Here is a 19,585-nt window from a genome sequence, read left to right as displayed (position 1 = left end):
AATTTTTTTATTTGTATTCTGATTTTTTTTCCCCTTACAGTACAGAAGTGTTCCCACATGGAACATATTAGATAAACGACAGGAAATGTTACTCACTCGTGCACTAGTCACTACTTGACTCCATAAACAAATACGGTGCTAGCCTATGGCTAGCAATATGCTTTTGACGGTATGTCAAACTAATTTGAAATGTAAATCACGCACTGTACACGTTTTCAGAGGGTATTTTTCAACCAAAAAAAATATTTATTGTTCTTAACTTTTATCAAAGTGAGTCATGACTTTGTAACAATAGGAAAATGCGGGTCCCAGGGTGACAACAGTACAACTGGATTTAAATACACTCAAGGGCTATAACCCCGCCTCTTCACTGTTCACCATTCACAAATTAATCTATAGCAGATAAAATCTCAGAGACAAGAAGTTTAAGGGTGTGTTTGTCGTTGTTTGCAGCAGGACGACGACAAGCCCACTTGCTCGACACTGCCTCAACATCAGGACAGGGGTCGGGTCCTGAAAGAGAAACTAGACAATTCCGAGCACAACGTCCTGGCGCACATCCAGAGGCGCCTGTCGCAGTGCCTCCGGGACAACCGGGACCCGCTCTGCCCGGAGGGCCATGAGGACGAGGAGGCGGCGGAGGGCGAACGCTTCCAGCAGCTCCTGGAGCTCAAGTGCCAGATCCGGAACAGCGGGGAGTACGACCTTTTCTACAGCCGCCGCAGCACCATCGAGTGTAGCGTCGGCGAACCGGGCAGCGTCCAGCACGAGCTGCGCATGCTCAACGAGGAGCTGCGCAGCATCGAACTGGAGTGTCAGAACATCATGCAGGCGCACAAGCTTCGCAACGGCCAGCGGTCGGCGAGTCCCCATCGAGGGGAGCCCAGCAAAGGGAAGGTGGCGGACATCAACGAGAGGCTGGAGAAGTCGGACAAGGAAAGCTCCAGCGCCTACAACACGGCCGAGAGTTCCCGGAGTACCCCTCTGGCTATGGATCGCTCCCCGGAACACTCCCTCCAGAGGATGGTGAGCCTCACCAACCAGAGGAACCTCCGCAGCAGCCTCGCCGCCGGACCCTCGCTCAGTCCCAGCCCCGTCCCGGGTTGCCGGGCCCCGCTCCTTGGCAAGAGCAGCAGTCCAGACCACAGCAATCCCTCCGAGTCGGAGCAGATGCTTCAACCCGAGGAGGACCGGCGCCGAGCCAAATCCAAGCCTCGGGTGTCGCAGATCCCTTACTTCTCTCCGTCACACAGTTCCCAGCATCGGCAGGCCAACATTCCGGCACACGCCCGCCACTACCAGAGCTACATGCAGCTGGTCCAGCAGCGCTCGGCCGTAGAGTACGCCCAGAGCCAGCTCAGTCTGCTCAGCGTGTGCAACAAGGAGCCCCAGGCACCGCCTCTCCTTCTGGACGAGCCCAAGATGGAGTGGAAGGTGAAGATCCGCGGCGACGGCACGCGCTACGTCACCAAGCGGCCGGTGCGTGACAAGATCCTGCGGGAGCGAGCGCTGAAGATCAAGGAGGAGCGCAGTGGCGGCATGACCACGGACGACGACGCCATGAGCGAGATGAAGATGGGTCGCTACTGGAGCAAGGAGGAGAGGAAGCAGCACCTGGTGCGCGCCAAGGAGCAGAGGAAGCGGCGCGAGTTCATGCAGCGTAGCCGCCTGGAGAGCCTGAAAGAGAACCCGCAGAGCAGCGGCGAGGCGAGCCGCAAGGAGGTCAGCATCATCGAGCTTAGCCACAAGAAGATGATGAAGAAGCGCAACAAGAAAATCCTGGACAACTGGATGACCATCCAGGAGTTGATGACACACGGGACCAAAGCTCCGGAGGGGGCGCAGGTACACAACGCCTTCCTGTCAGTCACTACTGTGTAAAACAAACAGGTACTTTCTACCCGCGGTGGTATTAATCTAATTGCCTCGTTCAATGTGGCGTTTTTATGAGGACAATAGGAGTATTTTTCACACTTTGTACACCCAAATAGCATTTTGTAAAGAGTTTATCTGTGGCGGTATGGCATTCCCTTTGACATTTTTCTACACATTGATGACATTGTCACCTATTTTCACATTTTCTGCCAAACTATACAACTCAAACGTGTTTGTTTGGTTTCTGTGTCATGTTTCAATGCAAAACCCAGCGAGTCTCATTGCCTTTTTGTCAAATATATCCCTTCAACACCCAAGTCTCTACACCAGGGGTCACCAACCTGAGAGAAACTGACAGCTACTTCTTGGGTACTGATTCATGCGAAGGGCTACCATTTTAATACACACTTCTGAAAGGAAAATTTGCTCAAATTGCCTTTATTTATGTTATGTCTAATAATGATTAGGGCTGTCACTGTTGAATCTTTTTAGAATTGATTATCCTATAGATCATTCGAGGAATTGCCACTCTCATTTATGACAACTGGACTTCTATCCTTAAACTGCATATGTTGTACTGAGTGTATGGTGTAAACTGTACAGAATTTGAGGCAACAAAAATACATTCATACATCGTTGTATGTATCTTACACATTTAATAGTGTCTTAAAAATCACAGACCTCTGTCGTTTTTGGCAATGTTTTTCACTGGTCCAACAGTGCATCCGTCTACAACAAAAGTCTGTGTTTTAAACATGGACAGTGGCCACATGGTTCCGGGCAACACAAAATGGGTCCGGGCGGCGTAAATATGCTTTTATTCATATTTTTTATTGCCTTTAGGCAGAAATTGTTGCATCGACCAATTTTTGTGGCCGACTTAGCCGAGTTAGACGATTTTTTTTTTTTCACAGCTCTAATAATGATATTCATCGATGTTAAGACACTGATCATGTTAATGATTTTTCACTAATTATCAACAATGATTTAACAAGAAATCACTGATGGTGTAGCGGTACACTCGCCTGACTTTGGTGCGGGCAGCGTGGGTTCAGTCCCCACTCAGTGACGGTGTGAATGTGAGTGCGAATGGTTGTCCGTGTCTACATGTGCCCTGCGACTGACTGGCGACCAGTTCAGGGTGTAGTCTGCCTTTCGCCCGAAGTTAGCTGGGATAGGCTCCAGCGTCCCGCGACCCTAACCGGGATAAGCGGTGTTGAAAATGGATGGATTTAACAAGGTAGGAAAGAGATACAAAAATCAATATTTCTTCTTCACTTTATTTCTATAAATCTCTACAAATGTTCACATTTTTAAGTGATGACTTCTGCAACATTCTTAGAAAATTACAATGTCCCATCAGGCCCGTGGGCTACTCATGTGGACCTTGGGAGCGACCTGGTGCCCGCATGCACCACAATGGTGACCCCTGCTGTACGCAATATTTACAGGGTCCGATATCCCATGTATTGTGACAACTCCATCCCCATAAATTAGAATATCTTAGAAAAGTAAATTTATTTTAGTAGTTAAATTCAAAGTGAAACTCATCCTATACTATATAGTCATTAAACAGAAGGCCAATTCCTTCATAATTTATATATTCAAAACCTGTTTGATTGGTTCTCATGTAATATTCCAATTTCTTGAGGTGGTGAATTTTTGCCTTGCGGTTAACCATCATCCTCAAAATCACCCCAAAAAAATAATCATGAAATATTTCAGTGTGTGGAGTGAATCCATATTATGAGTTTTACTTTTTCAATTGACCTACTAAAATAACTATTTTCTACAATATTCTAAGTTATTGTGATGCACCTGTATGTACCCTCAATGGACACTTCATTAGGTACAGCCTAAGAGCTGTTTCCCAAATTTTGCCTTGATGAAGATGATAAGCTCATTATTTGATATTACGCAATGTTATAACACTGATGACATGAGTTTCTATTACCTGGCAGGTGTACCTAATATTGTGCCCGGTGAGTGTCCACAAACTATTGCAATAACAAAGTTATTCCAGCTGTCCCAGTTCAGGTATAAGAGATACAAATCCATAACAAAAAGCTTCATATTTAAAAGACATAATTTTCTTTATTTTTGTTGCATTATTCCGATTGTTTTTCTTTCTTGATGGATTTCTGTTCCATACCTGAATTGTATAGTTTACCACTGAGCAGGACTCAGCTGATTGGATCTCTTATTATAAACTCAAATTGAAGTTGTAGTTTATTTCCATGTGAAGTCATTGCTTAAAGAAGGAAATAATGTAAATTTCACATATGGAGCGGATCCCTTTGTCTTTGTTTTGAGTCCGTGTGCCATGGTTTCACGTGAACGCGTAGTCGGCAAATGTGTAGCCAGTTGAGAAAAAAAAAAATGTGATGATGGTGCTCTTTGCAAAAATAAATGATAATAAATTGTAAAAAAAAAAAAAAATTGCTTTTGAGGCTGAGCTGCTTGTTTTCTTCGATCTCACCTTGAAAGAATGATGTCCATCCAATACAAGATGACAAATGGTGTCCGATTAGCATGGACCGTGTCCTTCTTCGATGCCAAAGAAATCTATTCATTTGTATGATGGAAACATGACAACTGTTAGTGATGAAAGTCTTGTACATTTAGCTGATTAAAACAAAACAAAAAATCTGACATTCTCTACTGATGCACGACTTCATTGTCAGAACACTATTGACATTTTGAGTCTATTCCGGGATTAAATTGCTTTGCATATCTAGGTAGGTAAGAAGGTATGTGGAACAATAAAGGTAGGTTGGTCAGTAAATATGTAGGTAAGAAGGTAGATGGAACAAAGAAGTTAGGTCGGTAAGAAAATAGGTAAATAAAAAAGATAAGTAGGTAGGTCAGAAAGGTCGCTATGAAGCAGGTAGGTAAGTAAGAAGCAATGTAAAAGGGTAAGAATTAGACTACACAATCAGAATTTTGGGGTCGATCAGCGAGTTTAAAAAAACGATAACCGATGACAAGAAGGAGCAATGTGTCGATTTAAATAACTTGTTCATTTACTTAATTGCACAAAAAAAAATATATTTACAATAAATATATCTTTGTTCATCTATTTATGCCAGTGAGGCATAGTAACAGACAGAACAAATAAATGCTGTTCTCTTAGATGGCAGGAAGTACATACAGTAAATAATGTATCCACTTTTTGTGACATTTAGGTAAGGAAGGAAGATAGTAGATGGTGCGAGACTAAGTGGGTAAGAAAATGGGTAAGTAAGAAGGGAAAAAGGTTAGGTCGATCAGAACATACAGTATGTAGCTAAGAAGGTAGGTAGATAAGAAGTTAGAACGCGGAAGGTAAGTGAGACAATATGTAGGTAAGAAGATAGGCTGAACAAAGAAGGTAACAGGTAAGTAAAGAAGAAGGTAAGAAGGTAGACGAAATGGAGAAAGGTAAGCAAGTGCAACCCCAATTCCAATGAAGTTGGGACGTTGTGTTAAACATAAATAAAAACAGAATACAATGATTTGCAAATCATGTTCAACTTATATTTAATTGAATACACTACAAAGACAAGATATTTAATGTTCAAACTGATCAACTTTGTTTTTAGCAAATAATCATTAACTTCGAATTTTATGGCTGCAACACGTTCCAAAAAAGCTGTGACAGGGTCATGTTTACCACTGTGTTACATCACCTTTTCTTTTAACATCAGTCAATAAACATTTGGGAACTGAGGACACACATTTTTGAAGCTTTGTAGGTGGAATTCTTTCCCATTCTTGCTTGATGTACAGCTTCAGCTGTTCTACAGTCCGGGGTCTCAGTTGTCGTATTTTACGCTTCATAATGCGCCACACATTTTCAATGGGCGAAAGGTCTGGACTGCAGGCAGGCCAGTCTAGTACCCGCTCTCTTTTACTACGATAAGACACGCTGTTGTAACACGTGCAGAATGTTGTTTGGCATTGTCTTGCTGAAATAAGCAGGGGCGTCCATGAAAAAGACATTGCTTGGATGGCAGCATATGTTTCTCCAAAACCTGTATGTACCTTTCAGGATTAATGGTGCCTTCACAGATGTGTAAGTTACCCATGCCATTGGCACTAACACAGCCCCATACCATCACAGATGCTGGCTTTTGAACTTGGCGTCCATAACAGTCCAGTTGGTTCTTTTCCTCTTTGGCCCGGAGGACATGACGTTCACAATTTCCAAAAACTATTTGAAATGTGGACTCGTCGGACCGCAGAACACTTTTCCACTTTGCATCAGTCCATCTTAGATGAGCTTGGGTCCAGAGAAGCTGGCGCTGTTTCTGGGTGTTGATAAATGGCTTTTGCTTTGCATAGTAGAGTTTCAAGTTGCACTTACGGATGTAGCAGCGAACTGTATTTACTGACATTGGTTTTCTGAAGTGTTCCTGAGCCCATGTGGTGATATCCTTTACACATTGATGTCAGTTTTTGATGCAGTGCCACCTGAGGGATCGAAGGTCACGGGCATTCAATGTTGGTTTTCGGCCTTGCCGCTTACATGCAGTGATTTTTCCAGATTCTCTGAACCTTTTGATGATATTATGGACCGTAGATGATGAAATCCCTATATTCCTTGCAATTGTACGTTGAGGAACATTGTCCTTAAATTGTTCGACTATTTTCTCACGTACTTGTTCACAAAAAGGTGAACCTCGCCCCATCGTTGCTTGTGAATGCAATTCAGGGAAGCTCCTTTTATACCCAATCATGGCACCCACCTGTTCCCAATTAGCCTGTTCACCTGTGGGATGTTCCAAACAGGTGTTTGATGAGCATTCCTCAACTTTCTCAGTCTTTTTTGCCACCTGTCCAAGCTTTTTTGGAACGTGTTGCAGCCATAAAATTCTAAGTTAATGATTATTTGTTAAAAACAATGAAGTTTGAACATTAAATATCTTGTCTTTGTAGTGTATTCAATTAAATATAGGTTGAACATGATTTGCAAATCATTGTATTCTGTTTTTATTTTTGTTTAACACAATGTCCCAACTTGATTGGAATTGGGGTTGTAGTTTGAAGACAGGTAAGGAGGCGGATAGGTAAGTATAAGGCACAGGTAGGCAAAAAGATTTGGTTTTGAGGTAGAGTAGCTGGGAACAGGTAGACAGGTAGGTAAGAAGGGTTAACATTGATTTCTGGAAGCTCCTTGTGAAAGTGAATGACTCGTGGAGTGAACATCCATCCTCGCCCGGCTTCCCCCCTCTCCTGCCAGCGTGTCAGGCCGTTCAGCTGGAGGAGATTTCAATTAAAATGGCCTTCCACTCGAATGGCTTTATGTTCATTAGGAGGGAGCAGCCACTTCATCATCTTGGTCTCATCGCCACACAGCACTGGTCAATGCATTGTCTTAACTTGAATTTTTAATGTGGACACGACCAACACAACAGTTGCTGTGGCCCAGTGTCTCCAGCGTGGTCCTTGCCTTCTGTTTAAGCGATAGATCTTGATATAATGTTTATTAATAAATAAATAGGTGCCAGGGTACTTGCAGGTGCCAGAAAGTGATTGACTACCTGTACCTGTAATGTAATGTTTTTTCCCCCTTAAGAAGAAAAAATCGAAATGAATCTGCAGAAATCTGTGGGTGAGGAGAATATTTGAAAATGGATGATGTAAATAGTTGTACAACGAAGATCGCAAGATGTAGTAGCCACTTCTGGAGGGACAGACTGGGAACCAAACCGCCATCATTGAGTTTGTGCCAGACCTTTTCTCACAGGTATGTATTAAATGTTTGGCTGGGCTGTCTGAGTAATTTAGCAAAGCAAAATGGCTAGCGCGCTAGTCGATGATTATCGGTTTCAGGGTCAAAAGAGCACATCTGTGCCATTAATCCGAGCAACAGAAAAGTCAATTAAGTCATTCAAAGTAGAGTTACCCATGTTGCCAGCAGAATAGTGTTCAGTGACAATATACAGTGGACCCCAACTATTCGTTGGGGAAAGGGATCAGGCCCGATGGCAAACAGCAAAAATCTGTGAATAACAGATTGCCATAAAGAATTTTTTTTTTTTTTTTCCTAACCCAGAAAATTCTTGAATAACGAGGCTATATTGACCATAAGCATTTTTGGGGTTGGTGCACCCCACCCCCACCACTAAAAAAAAAAAATAATAATTCAAAATGAAATCTAGCTCGCCTCCACAGTGTTCTAGCTCGCCTCAAGAAAGTGCTATTGATGGCAAAATATTTTTTTATTTTTATTTTTTTACATATATACAACTAAGAAAAGCGTCGTGAGCGACAATGGCTCACCGTACGGCTCAAGTTAAACATCAGTGGCTTTTGTACATTGTGTTTGTCATTCATTCATTCATTCTTTTCCCACGATCTCGACATGCACTTTCTTCTACCTAGTGCAACACATACTCTATACATACATTCAAGTGTGAGTTGGTCTGCCTTGGTGAAAGGACATGGAAGGTTTGCTTACTAGTGGTGCAATTGGGAATCGCTCTGTCATTTGCCACACAGAAGTACGTGATGTCATAGTGAGGTATGTTGCCGCAGTAGTCGTTTGAGCCACTGGGAAGTCGCCAAAAGCGCTTGCCGGCTAATTAAGTTAATCTCCGAGCCCCTAACAGACCTGACCAGGTGTAATTAAAAAGCGTAAGGTGACAGCCGTGGCATTTGTCTGAGCCGTGGGCAGTTCAAACAGCAACGCTGGCACAAATGCCAACTCGATAGCAGTCCTCACAAATCTCACACACACACACTTCCTCTGTTATGATCATTTGCTCGTGACCTTTGGGAATCCCTGGATACCGGACACCACAAATTCACTCTCCTTTATCCCAACTTGTGTTTATTGGAAGGTGTGGAGAAGTAGAACGGATGTCTCAACTGAGTGATTCTCAAAGTGTGGTCTGAAGAAAAAGAAAATGAAAAAAAAATCACTGAATTAAATGTTCAAACTGTGCGTAATGTTACAGCGGCTTAATTATTTCTTATACCTTACGTTATATTTAAGTTCAATTCAGTTGTATTTAACTTTTAAATGCAATACATTTGCATTTAAATTTTTATACGCTTTAGTTTTTAAAACATTTATTCAGGTACAATTTGTATTTATTGGGCATTATAAGGTAAGTGTATTTAAGTAGAGTTTTTTATGTTTACAGTGGCATGCAATATTAATTTATTTAGGCTTGTTTTTAATCTAGATTAAAAGAATCATTAAAAACATCATTTTTTAATTTAGATTAAAAATCTCAACAAAAAAAACAATGACCAACATCAACTATAGTACTGCCTACAACAGTACTATAGTTGATGTTGGTCATTGGTAGTATGGTAGTATTTTTTATTTTTTTTTAGGTGGGTTTGGTGTAAAAAGTTTTTAGAACCACTGTCCTTACCCTTTTCCCACCAGATCTTGCAGTATAGCATTATCTTAGTTGACATTTATTCAACCACTCCATTGTGATTGTGTGCTTGTGGTTTTGGTTACAGAGTGTCTATAGATCCTTAAAATGTCTTGAATTTGAAGAGGAATAAGGTATATAGGTACACACCTTGACTTTCCTTTCAGAATCAATATTTTCTATGGCATACAATACTACAGATACAGTGGGTACGGAAAGTATTCAGACCCCCTGAAATTTTTTACTCTGTTATATTGCAGCCATTCGCTAAAATAATTTTTCTTTTTTCCTCATTAATGTACACACAGCACCCCATATTGACAGACATTTTTGTAGATTTATTAAAAAAAGAAAAACTTAAATATCACACAGCCATAAGTATTCAGACCCCTTGCTGTGACACTCATATATTTCCCTCGGGTGCTGTCCATTTCTTCTGATCATCCTTGAGATGGTTCTACACCTTCATTGGAGTCCAGCTGTGTTTGATTATACTGATTGGACTTGATTAGGAAAGCCACACACCTGTCTATAATAAGACCTTACAGCTCACAGTGCATGTCAGAGCAAATGAGAATCATGAGGTCAAAGGAACTGCCTGAAGAGCTCAGAGACAGACTTTTGGCAAGGCACAGATCTGGCCAAGGTTACAAAAACAAATTCTGCTGCACTTAAGGTTCCTAAGAGCACAGTGGCCTCCATAATCCTTAAATGGAAGATGTTTGGGACGACCAGAACCCTTCCTAGAGCTGACCGTCTGGCCAAACTGAACAATCGGGGGAGAAGAGCCTTGTTGAGAGAGGTAAAGAAGAACCCAAAGATCACTGTGGCTGAGCTCCAGAGATGCAGTCGGGAGGATGGGAGAAAGTTCTCGAAAATTCACCAATACTGCAGCCCTCCACCAGTCGGGGCTTTATGGCAGAGTGGCCCGACGGAAGCCTCTCCTCAGTGCAAGACACATGAAAGCCCACATGAAGTCTGCTAAAAACGCACCTGTAAGACTCAAAGATGGTGAGAAATAAGATTCTTTGGTCTGATGAGACCAAGATAGAACTTTTTGGCCTTAATTCTAAGCGGTATGTGTGGAGAAAACCAGGCACTGCTCATCATCATCTGTCCAATACAGTGGCAACAGTGAAGCATGGTGGTGGCAGCATCATGCTGTGGGGGTGTTTTTCAGCTGCAGGTACAGGATGACTGGTTGCAATCAAAGGAAAGGTGAATGCGGCCAAGTACAGGGATATCCTGGACGAAAACCTTCTCCAGAGTGCTCAGGACCTCAGACTGGGCCGAAGGTTCACCTTCCAACAAATCAATGACCCTAGGCACACAGCTAAAATAACAAAGGAGTGGCTTCAGAACAACTCCGTGAGTGTTTTTGAATGGCCCAGCCAGAGCCCTGACTTAAACCCAATTGAGCATCTCTGGAAAGAGCTGAAAATGGCTGTCCACCAACGTTCACCATCCAACCTGACAAAACTGGAGAGGATCTGCAAGTAGGAATGGCAGAGAATCCCCAAATCCAGGTGTGAAAAACTTGTTACATCATTCCCAAAAAGACTCATGGTTGTATTAGCTCAAAAGGGTGCTGCTTCTAAATACTGAGCAAAGGGTCTGAATACTTATGGCTGTGTGATATTTCAGTTTTTCTTTTTTTAATAAATCTGCAAAAATTAAGTAGGAGGGCTGGCAGTGAATGAGTTTTAAGAAGTAGATAGGTGGGTAAGAAGTTACACTGGTAGGTCAAAAGGTTGCACTCAACTACACAGCACCCTTTCTCACAGCCAACCATGTTGAAGCTACAGTATACAGTACAGTAGACTTCATTAAAGTCCAGTAGAGACTAGAAAGAAAGTTGCATAGTCTTTTTCCCAGGGGCCCAACTGCACGACTCACAGCTCCTACTTTTGGCTACATTATGATTAATGCATTTGTGTCTTGTGCATAGCGAATGGCTTCTCTGCTTTAGAGCATTTAAACACCTTGGGATTTTGACTTTTCTTGGGATGCTGTGTCTAAATTTGCGGTGCTCTTGTTGGGGGAAATAATGAACCTTCTTGAGGTCAGAGCTCCTCGAGTGAACCTTGTGGGGGTGTGACCCCAGAGAACAATAGAAAATCGCTCATACAGTCAAGCTACGAGCTCTGTAATCAATTACATCTGCTGTATTAGTCATGTCTTTAAGCAGATTGCTGCATAAAGTCATTACGGGGTGGAGAATTTTAATTATCTTGAGTGCGGGCAATTTTGTTTAGGCCAGTGTTTGGAAGAAACTAATCTATTACCTCTTGCTCATATGAACAGATACACCACTGACTATGATACATGTCATTTGTCAACTAAAAATCCATTAAATGAATTGTTGCGGAGATTTTCTGTGCCATGACATCATTTTCAGTACAGAAGCGTACAGTGAGGTCATACAACTGAGCAGCATTAAAGGAACCCCAAAAGTCCAACACCACTGAAGTTACACTTAAATGCAAAAAAAAAAAAAAAAAAAAAAGGATTCGGCAAGAATATGTTGTGTGTCCCCAGAAGTCCAAACACAGTATTCTGATAACATTGCATTTGTGGAATAAGAATTAAACAGATAAATTCATCGATTTTTACCGATCTCAGGTGGTCACCATGTTGAGCAATATCGCCCTCTGCTCTCAACTGAAATTCGTCACAAGTGCCCTTGCTCTTGCATTGCGAAAGTCACGTGACCAAATCTGGAAATCAGGATAGCGGACTACCCGCGCATACTGCGATAACAAGCAGAACTACAGGTTGATTACATGATGGTTTGAACCCAAACATGCTAGAATATTGCAGGGCGTCCAGGTCCTTATTTAAATAAGCAGCCCCAGACCATCACACTACCAACTTGACTGTTGCTATAAGGCTCTTTTTCCGAAATGCTGTGTTACATATACGCCAGAAAAAATGAGACACACACCTTTCAAAAATGTTAACTTTCATCTAACCAGGACAAAGAATATTCTCCCAAACGTCTTGGGAATCATTCAGATGAGCCTTTGTGTTCTTTTTGGTCAGCAGTGATTTTCGCCTAGTAACACTGCCATGGATGCCTTTTTTTTTTATTATTATTATTTTTTTTGTCTCTTCCTTATTGTTGACCTTAAGTGAGGCACCACTGTTCCATGTTTTCTCTTTATGAATAATGGCTCTCACTGTGGTTCACTGCAGTCCTAAAGCTTTAGAAATGACATTGTAAACTTTTCTAGACTGACAATGTCAGTTACTTTTTTATCCTTTGTTCTTGAATTTCTTTGGATCGTGGCCTTTTGTTGCACCTTTTTGAGATATTTTTTCTTATCTTTTTTGTCAGACAGGATCGAGTTAAGTGATTTATTGATTTAACAGGTCTGGAGGTAATCAGGCTTTGGTATAGTCAGTGAAAAATGAACTTAGCTTTCCAAAAAATGTGATGAGCTACAGTTTATTATTTATTTAGCAAGGAGGGCCACATTTTCACATGGGGCCAGGTACCTTAAAAGTTTTTTCCCCCTGAATAATTAAAATCACCATTTAAATACTGCATTTCATGTTTACTTATTTTTACTTTGACTGATATTTCAATTGATTTGATGGTCTTAAAAAAAAAATCGTAAAATGAGGAAACTATGCAAAAAAAAATAAGAGTTTTAGAAGGGGACAAATACTTTTTCCAGCACGATACTTATTGATCCAGGTCATTTCATTCTTAGGGCATTGAATCGATCGCAACTGGACAATGGATCGATTCAATGTCGTGAGAAAGGTCCTTAGGTGTGAATGCATGTTCGTCTATACTGTATGTGCCTGCGATTGGCTGGCGACCGGTCCAGGGCGTAACCCGTCTCTTCCCCAAAGTCAGCTGAAATAGGCTCCAGCACACCTGTGACCCTAATGAGGATGACTGCTATAGAAAATACATGAGGGACTTTACCCTTGTATATACACAGTTAAGAAGAATATTCGTGTTACAGTTGCTACATTCTGTCTGCGTATTTCCACTATATTTTCTAAATGGTATCAAAACATTATTTACAACTTGGTAATAGCATAATGTTGCTATTCATCTTGGATTCTGTCAGGCAAAATAAAGCTCTGAATCGAACAGTAAAGACAAGCACGGTGCAGTAAGTTTGCGCATGAATGGTATCCTCTATTATTCTCTTTTATCGTACTGAATTTTCCTCTATCTCCTCTCTCACACACATACGCTTATTAAATATATATAGGTAAAAGTTCTTGCAGACACATGGTAAATTGGATTCTGTTTAACAATGTAAGTTGAATAGCTGTTCTAATATTTTCTGGGATGATGGGAAACAGAAGGACCAGATAGCCGTTGGTGTGTGGACTATTCATATTACCACTGATCCATAGGGCTCACTATTTTTTTCCGCCCCATCTCATTTCATTTCCCGTTTCTGATGAGAATCAAACAAAAGGAAGCCTTATGGAATTTTAGAGAATAAAGAGTTTCGGTCACAAAGGTCAGGCAGTACAGAATTACGATTCTTTTGTGTGTGTGTGTGTGTGTGTGCGCGCGTGTGTGCGTGTGCGCGCGTGTGGGTGCTGCCTTTGGTTGTAAGTCAGGGTGCCTTGCATTTTTCAGCTCCTTCCACAGATGATCAATAGGGTTTAGATCAGGGCTCATGAGAAGGCCATTGCAGAATAGTTGAACAGTTTTGGGTCAATATCCAGAGGATATTCATTGGTTCAGTCACTAGCAATTGTTCCAAATGCAAAAGACATCAACATAAAGTGTGAGGTGTTTCTTTAATAGAATTCAACACTGACTGGAATTTTATTCGAACATTTATATACTGGAGTATCTTCGCCGCCTAAGAGATTAAACGCCTGAGATTGCGCTGTCTAGCTGGCTACAATCTGAGCCATACGCATGAAGTCAAGGTAGCCTCGTAAATGCCGCAATAATAGTACTGAACGCTTCCATCTCCGCGGCAGCTTTGTCGTGCGTTATGGGGTTCGCGGTGTGGTGAAATGGAATGTGAGCGTCAAAAAAGCGCAATGACTTCCCCCGCCAATAACACCAACACGGCAAGCGATGAGCAATCGTTGCAAAAAGCTGAATGACCTTCAGTTGCATGCCGACGGAGGCTGACATAACCGTGCATCATCCGTCCGTCACCAGCTGCTCACGTCGGGCTTTGTGCTCAAATGCCAGGGATGTTATGAGAACGTTTGTGGTGTACATTTCAGCAGGCTTTGTCACTGGGAATTACCACATCGTTCCCCAGTTCCTCAATCGGTCATCCGGGAGGATCTCAGAGTAGAGCCGCTGCTGCTCCGCATCGAGAGGAGCCAGATGAGGTGGCTGGGGCATCTGATTCGGATGCCTCCCGGACGCATCCCTGGTGAGGTGTTCCGGGCACGTCCCACCGGGAGGAGACCCCGGGGATGACCCAGGACACGCTGGAGAGACTACGTCATTCGGCTGGCCTGGGAATGCCTCGGAAGAGCTGGATGAAGTGGCTGGGGAGAGGGAAGTCTGGGCGTCCCTCCTAAAGCTACTGCCCCCGCGACCTGACCTCGGATAAGCGGTAGAAAATGGATGGATGAATGAATGGATGGTTCCCCATTGTTGACAGTTTTGCTGATTAGGCACGTACAGTCCATGCCAGCCGTGTTATCCCACTTCGTCGCGGCAATTTTAAACAAATGCGTATGTTTCAAAGAGAAATGAGATGACAATCAACACAGACACAGTAGAAATAGCAACTGTGTCAAAGTGTCTGTTTGATATTAACGCAGCGCTTGTTAACTTCCAAACACAGTGCAGATTTAATGCAGCAGTCAATCCAGACGGTGTTCTTCCTGTGCTGCTGTCAGCTTGTCAACAGTAATTGACGCAGCATGACTGGAAAACTACCAATCGGGAAAAACAAGTGTTTAAGTGTCAACACTGCCCTTTTGACAAGGTCCAGTGAATGACGACACACTATCTTCATGTAACTTTTTATTACGTAACCCTTGCCAGAGAAAATCTGAAGCTCTACATAGGAACACATTTTTACTCTATGGGGGGAAAACAAATCCCAGTACAACTATGGTGGTGTACATGAGCTCACTGCCATACCCAAGGGTCTGGTTCTTTGGTGTTGCGGTCAGTGTTCCAGTTTTTCAACTTCACAGACCTGGGTTTTCAGGTTAACCGAATTTGGGTAGAGGTTACTATTCCTCAGACTTCTGTGACACTAATGTCAAAAGTGGGATCCGAATAGATTACCCATATATGATAAAGATTTGGACTATTTTGTAATGGGGCACCAGAAGGGTATTTTTTTTATGTACCCTGTACCCTTGGGTTGTAATTTGGGTTGAGGCTACTACTCCTTACAGTTCTGTGATACAAGGTATCAGAAGTGGGACAACCATCCGTGTGTGCCAAGCTGGACGGACAGGTTTCCCTTTTGATGGGCAAGTAGTGTGATGGTGCGTACTAGGAATGTCCGATACTTTTTTTTTTTTTTTTAGACACGATATCAATGCAAGTCGTCCCACTTGAGTACTCAGCGAGTACTGATACCACTGGTATTTTTGATATATACAATATCAATGAACACAATGACATAATTCTAAACAAAGACCTTTCTTTCTTTTTGGCACACATGATGATTCGCTGAAATGTCAAACCACCACACTGTAGTACCAACTACCGGCGAGGAGGACTTAAGGTCAGATTTTGTCTTCCTTAAATATCGTTGGCTGCTATCGGCAGCCTTCACGAGTACCTGATACATTGAAATCAAGCCGGGATCAGGCCGATACCGATACCTGGCATCGGTTCTCGCCCATCCCTAGTGTCTACCAATGTACACTAATGTTGTATACATGATTTGGCACATGGTGTCAGAAGCGGGATGACTATCTGTCGTGTGCCGAGTCAGAGAGACACGTAGGTAGTGTGACGGCACGTATCTTTACTTGTGCACACGATCTGGCCGGTGTTGTCAGAAGTGGGACAACCAGCCATGGTGTGCACAGTTGGAAGGACAGGGCGACTGGAATGGGGTACCTGTGGGGGACATGGGCCCTCTTTTTGGGACAATGACTGACTTATCTTCACTTTTATGGTCCAAGAGCACAGGTGTCAAACTCGAGGCCCGGGGGCCACATCCGGCCCACCACATCAATTTGTGTGGCCCGCGAAAGCAAATCAAGTGTGTCGACTTCATGTTTCTTGCTAAAATAACAACATTGCAAATCGTCTTCCCTTTCATGTAACGTTGATTGCAAACATTTTTGTTACCAATCCCCAAAATAAACTAAATTAACTTTTTACTGGCTTCTAGTTTCAAATAGTTATTCGTCGATTTTTTTTGTGTGTGTATATGTAATAACATGAGGCAATTGTACATTTACTGTATATGTGTTCGCGCTCATGACGGCCCTCCGAGAGAAATGATGTGGCCCACAGCAAAAATGAGTTTGACATCCCTGTCCTAGAGACTGCAGTTTTACCGGGGTTTGTCGCACTCACTTGTCCCCCATCGCGGTGCCTTTAATCTACTTCTATTATTGATGTCACCGAGGACAAAAAAGAGAAAAATGTCATCCTCTGCGTCATTTAGTTGTTGTTTACCTCTTTTCCCATGTCGACCAAGCGAACACACCCACTGCTGCCACTGCGGCATGCTTCTTTCAGGGGAAAAGAATAGTCTTTTTTAATTCTGTCAGGAAACACAGAATGTGCGCTGAGATCTGAAGCCGTCTTCCTGCCACGTGCCCTGCTTATCATTCCACTAATGGCTCACGTAGCATCAACATGTGTGTGGCAGCTGTTTGTTTGAAGATACCTTAACACCCCCTTCCCATGAGGCAATGGTATGAACTGATTTTACCCTCTTGTTGGGTGTCCTACTTCGCGCTCCTCCAGATCCGCAGCTTTAATGTGACATCACAGGCTGCTGTACCTGGTTGGGACCTCCTGCTGTGCAAATTCAGCAAAGAACTTGGCATGGTTTGTCTGTGTGGGTTTTGCGCGATTTCAGTTGCTTTGTTTGTACTGAGGAGGAGGGAGTGGAATGGAGCAGCTCATGGGGTACCATGTAACCATTTACATTAATCTGATGTACTGTATGTGTGATGGGTAAACATCATGTTCTAAACTCTTTATTGCTCTTTGATTATATTTGATCACCCTTCACTTCATTTGTAGTGAAGTATACGTATGGAATTAATGTACTTCCCCAATAGTGGGAAGTATGTTGTTTTATTATTTATTTTTTATTGCTCTTTGCGTTTGATGATGGTGGAGGTGTTATGAGCTCAATGTTAATTGTTATGGTTTCTATTGCATAAAACTAGATTTTAACACATGACATAAGGTCATGGTGAAAATAAAAATTACACTACATAAGATTGTAACATTACACGACTTGAAGACATATTTTTGTGTAAAATGGATGTAAAGTCATAATTTTACATGAATAACATTTCAATTTTAAGAGTATAAAGTCCTCATATTATAAGACTGAAATCATAATTACATAAGAACAAAGGTGTAATTTTGAGAAGAAATTCAGAATTTTATAAGATTACAATCTCTATTTTACAAAGAAAGTCTGAATGTTTTGTTATTTATAACAAACTCAAGTTCATAATTGTATCAGAATACAATAAAAATGGATTTTTATAAGAATCAAATATTTATTTCACAAAGAAGTCCCAATTTTATAACAACAAAGTCATGTTATAAGAATAAAATCCTAATTTTTACAAAGAATATAGTTACAAGAATGAAGTCATAATTTCAAAATAAATTGAATTTATGAATAAAGAATTTTTTTTCAAGAATAAACTCTTAATTTTACAAAGCACTAAGTCATAATTTTCTAAAGAGTCACAATTTGATAAGAATCATCCTTTCATAAGAATGGTAATTATAAAAGGTCATAATTTTACCAGACTAAATTAGCATTTATCAAGAATAACATCATAATATGATACTAAAAATATATATTTTTTAAATTCTCAAAAATTCAAAACTCCTTTTTTCCTCTGTAGTGTAGTGCGACACTTCTTCCTAATCCTCCTATATGGGTTACACTTGTACTACAGTTACCTACGTACATTACTCAAAGTCAATTAAGACCTATTTTAATTCTAAGTGCTGTATTTACACGAGGATTAATGCATTGTGAGTAGTCGCTAAATTATGCCTATCTGACAAAAAGACGCATTTATCACTATTATCTCCTTCACAAAAGAACCCACTCTCCTTATCTCTTCATGCTCTTTGATTTGATTGCCTTCCACTTTCACTAACACATTCTGTAAGAACGTTTTCAGCTACATTGGAGGTTTGCAGGTATTCTTTGGAATAAAGAAGGCATGGAGAAGCCCCCACTTCCCCGATGGAGTCGTGATATAAGGCTGACAACGTCTCAAAGTGGAGTAGAGAGAGAGGATTTGAGAAGTACAGCAGCCTTAGCGGTTCAGTGGGCCTGCAGATTAGAACTCACCAGCTGTTCTTGTGTGCCAACTTGTCCTTTGTTTTGCTGACAGGCTCGCTGGCAGCCGCGTGAGAGACGGCGAGAGGCACCTGTCAAAATTCGACGTGGAACTGCACAAACAACGTCTGCGGGAAAGATGACGTGACAAACAGATGGCGGGAGAACCAGCAAGCATACAGTAGGTAGACCTGAAGATCCGATACAAGAGTGGAATCAAAAAGTCTCCCATTTGCAAAGATGCTCGTACTCATGTTTTCAATTGCCACAGAGGTATTCATTTAATGATATGCGTATTATTACTACATTTTCACGTAATATGGAAAACACGGAACAAGCTATAGTTTCCCATGCAGCGACATGTTTCTGCTTATGCTGCTAGTAGATAACCTTGTTTACAGATGGGTTCACCCCACCCCCCACACTAACCGGCTGGTCCCGTTTGGCTTCTTAATAATCACAGCACTGCAAGTAGATTTCATAGCTCAGTGATAACGTACGTGGCAGCAGGTTTCTGCACCCAAAAAAAAGATTGTGTGGCTGCCTCCCAACAATAGAAACCCCCTACTCCAATATACTCAAAATACTCTTGTTCTTAGTATTGTAGGAATCTGTACCATCATTTACGCTAATCCATTGCAGAGCATTCAAAATAAGGGCAAGGCTGACATAAGAAATGCCCAGGAATGAAAATAATGATTCAAATGAAACTTGTAACGTGTCGATGAGGAGTCTCTGCTTGATACAAAAACACCTTCTGTGTCTCTTCTTTTGTTTTCTCATATTCACAACAATGAAAAAAATTTAATTTTTCATGATTCTTGTCCTCATTATAAGAAATAATTCCCATCTCCGCAAAAAGAA

At 41.7% G+C, this 19,585-nt stretch overlaps 1 protein-coding gene across 4 annotated transcripts in view; it reads left to right on the top strand.

Moving 5' to 3' along the window:
- LOC133478295 (PDZ domain-containing RING finger protein 4-like) overlaps positions 1-4,339 on the top strand; it is a 172,086-nt gene extending 167,747 nt beyond the window's left edge. For 3 of the 4 annotated variants that reach the window (XM_061774192.1, XM_061774190.1, XM_061774193.1), the window contains one exon: positions 454-4,339. In XM_061774192.1, the coding sequence (XP_061630176.1) occupies positions 454-1,881 (1,428 nt within the window). In that variant the 3' untranslated portion in view covers positions 1,882-4,339. The remainder of the gene's footprint in view (positions 1-453) is intronic. The other variant, XM_061774191.1, reaches the window with a different exon arrangement.
- The last annotated feature ends 15,246 nt before the right edge of the window (positions 4,340-19,585 follow it).

The sequence above is a fragment of the Phyllopteryx taeniolatus genome, chromosome 5 (assembly GCF_024500385.1).
Source record: "Phyllopteryx taeniolatus isolate TA_2022b chromosome 5, UOR_Ptae_1.2, whole genome shotgun sequence".
Classification (NCBI taxonomy): Eukaryota; Metazoa; Chordata; class Actinopteri; order Syngnathiformes; family Syngnathidae; genus Phyllopteryx; species Phyllopteryx taeniolatus.
Note: the sequence above shows the minus strand (reverse complement) of the source record. Positions and strands in the feature narration are given on the sequence as shown.